This window comes from Gracilinanus agilis, chromosome 6 (assembly GCF_016433145.1).
Source record: "Gracilinanus agilis isolate LMUSP501 chromosome 6, AgileGrace, whole genome shotgun sequence".
In the NCBI taxonomy this organism is placed as follows: domain Eukaryota; kingdom Metazoa; phylum Chordata; class Mammalia; order Didelphimorphia; family Didelphidae; genus Gracilinanus; species Gracilinanus agilis.
In genome coordinates this window covers 277665583-277668294 of record NC_058135.1, presented here as the reverse complement: position 1 = coordinate 277668294, position 2712 = coordinate 277665583, and the positions used below count along the sequence as shown (strand labels likewise).

The 2712-nt window shown below is 35.0% G+C and overlaps 1 protein-coding gene across 1 annotated transcript; it reads left to right on the top strand.

Annotated features, from left to right (window-relative positions):
* The first annotated feature begins 407 nt into the window (after positions 1 to 407).
* Positions 408 to 1340, top strand: LOC123251962 (olfactory receptor 1013-like). The gene has a single exon (XM_044681302.1). It carries the CDS (start codon positions 408 to 410, stop codon positions 1338 to 1340), a length of 933 nt encoding a protein of 310 aa, XP_044537237.1.
* The last annotated feature ends 1372 nt before the right edge of the window (positions 1341 to 2712 follow it).

The following is a 2712-nucleotide window of genomic DNA, read 5'->3' as shown; positions in this document are numbered from 1 at the left end:
TTAATTTACCAATTGAACAATGCATCCATTATTTTTTCTCTAAACGTTAATCGTTCCAATTACTGTAGATTACTTAGTTTGCTTTCTCTTGCCAACTACTTTTTTCTTCTACTGCCTTCATCTTCCATTTCAGGTTCTGAAGTAATTTGTAATTGCCTTTTCAGAAGCACAGGTCATGATTGTTCTAAGCCAGGCTTGTATTTATTTTTTTCTTCCATATACAGATGGGTCAACAGATTCAAAACACTGAAAGTTGAAAGGCATCTACTGCAACCTGACCAATGTCCCCAATGAGTGATCTTTCTTGAAAATGATCTGTGGCAGGGATTTCATTATATCCCAAAGCAAACATTCCACTTTGAAACAGTTTTAACTTTTGGGATTTTTTTCATACACTCCTTATAGCTATGAAGAAAGTTAATCACACTGTAAGTGACTTCATTCTGGTGGGTTTTACCAAAGATCCTGTAACACAATTGGTTCTCTTTGTGGTCTTCCTTCTAATGTATTGCACAACTGTAGTGGGGAACATCACTCTGATTACATTAATTTGTACAGACTCCCGGCTCTACACTGCCATGTATTTCTTCATTGGGAACCTGTCTTTTCTGGATATCTGGTATTCTACTGTGTATACCCCTAAAATCATGTTGACATGTATCTCTGATGACAAGAGTATTTCCTTTGCTGGTTGTCTAGCTCAGTTCTTCTTCTCAGCTGGGCTAGCATACAGTGAATGTTATCTGTTGGCTGCCATGGCATATGACCGTTATGTTGCCATCTCTAAGCCACTGCTCTACACTCAGTCTATGTCCCCAAGATTATCCTCGTATCTGGTTGCAGCTTCTTATACTGGAGGCTTCATTAACTCCATCATCATTACAAGTGAAACGTTCACCCTGACTTTCTGTGGGGATAATGTTATTGATGACTTCTTTTGTGACCTGCCACCCCTTGTGAAGCTGGCATGTGATGTCAAAGACAGTTACCAGACTGTGCTCTATTTTATCCTTGCCTCCAACGTTATCACTCCCACTGTGCTCATCCTAGCCTCCTACCTCTTCATCATTGCTGCCATTTTGAGGATTCGATCTAACCAGGGCAGACTCAAAGCCTTCTCTACTTGTGGCTCCCATCTAACAGCTGTGACCCTATATTATGGTTCAATTCTCTTTATTTATTCCCGTCCTAGTTCTAGCTACTCTTTGGAGAGGGATAAAATGGTGTCTCTGTTCTACACTGTGGCGATGCCCATGTTAAATCCAATGATCTACAGCTTCAGGAATAAAGACGTTAAAGATGCCTTGAAAAAAATGCGAGATCGAATAAGAGTTTCCTAAATAAAAGTTTTAAAGGCAAAAATGAAATAAAACAAAATATGTTTGTCATTATAGTGTTCTTTCCAAAAAAAGTTTTTAAAAATGTAAATTTATTTAAATCATTTTTTCAAGGTGGAGAAATCACTTTACATCTCTAATTTTAAAACTTTATATGATATTAACATGTCCATTTGCATGCTTTTATTAATGTTCTAATTAAAAGAAGATGTCAATTCCTCTTTTTCTTAATGTGGTTTTCACTATTTCAAAGCAGATAGGATCTTAATTTTTATATTCTTACCCATTAATTAAAATAATAATAACAAATTTAATGTTTCTTATGTTTAATCCAGCTATTTGCTTCTCAATCAAACCATTACTTATAAAACTAAGAAAAAAATAATTCAGCAAGTCTAGCTGTTATAGTGACTAGGACATATCTTACTTTTACTTGTGTTTTTCCAACCCACTGTATGAAGAAAAAGAAGGTCTTTTCATTTCCTGCCCTTCAGGACCAAGATTAGTCATTATAATTAATTATGTTTGTTGACCTCTACTAATGAGAAGAGCGTGCCAATATTATTTTCTATACTCAAAATCATAATAACAAAATAATTAATTCAATATTTTGGCTTCCTTCAAATATGATTTCACTAATATTTTAATCACTTGACTATATTATATGTTTCTGTTTACTTTATTCTTCATTAGATCATAAAAATCTCCTAGAGTTTCATGAATTTCATAGAGTGATTATTTGCTTTTAGTATAATATTCCAAGAGATTTGCAAGTAACATTTTATTCAGTGACCAAAGTTTCTTTGTCTTAGCACCCACTTTGTTCTGGGTTTCTCACTGCCTTTGAACTTCTTGAAACTCCCTGATTTTCAGAGGAACAAGTTGAAATCTAGAGAGAGTAGGTGACTTTTCAAAGATCACAGGGATAATGTATAGTTGGGAAAATCTTGAACCCCTGGAACTGCATTGCCCAGGATTCTTTTCTGTATTACTCACAATTTCTTTTCCTTTCTATTTACGTGCATCTTTTGTGTGATTGTATATAAGTTTTGTATAACATCCCTCCCTCTCTCTCTTCCACCTGAATTGAGTGGTGATCGGTCCTTGTTGCCCTAGCTCTCTCTTCCACGTGAAGTGAGTGGGGAACGTTCTCTGTGTTCTCCAGCTCTCTAGTTAAATATTAATAAATCTCTATCAATATTATACTTTGGAGATATTGAATATTAATTTTAAAATCCACAATAGAAAGTGACCAGACTGAGACTAGAACCCATGTTGCATTATTCCAAGTTCCAGATTCCTTCCATTTTAGATGTAAGTTTGAGAAATAGAAATGAGAAGGTGAATAAACAAGACTATGGACAAAAAAAACAAA

Excerpts from the sequence above, each read along its gene's own strand:
- LOC123251962 (XM_044681302.1), top strand. The coding sequence starts at position 408 with ATGAAGAAAGTTAATCACACTGTAAGTGACTTCATTCTGGTGGGTTTT.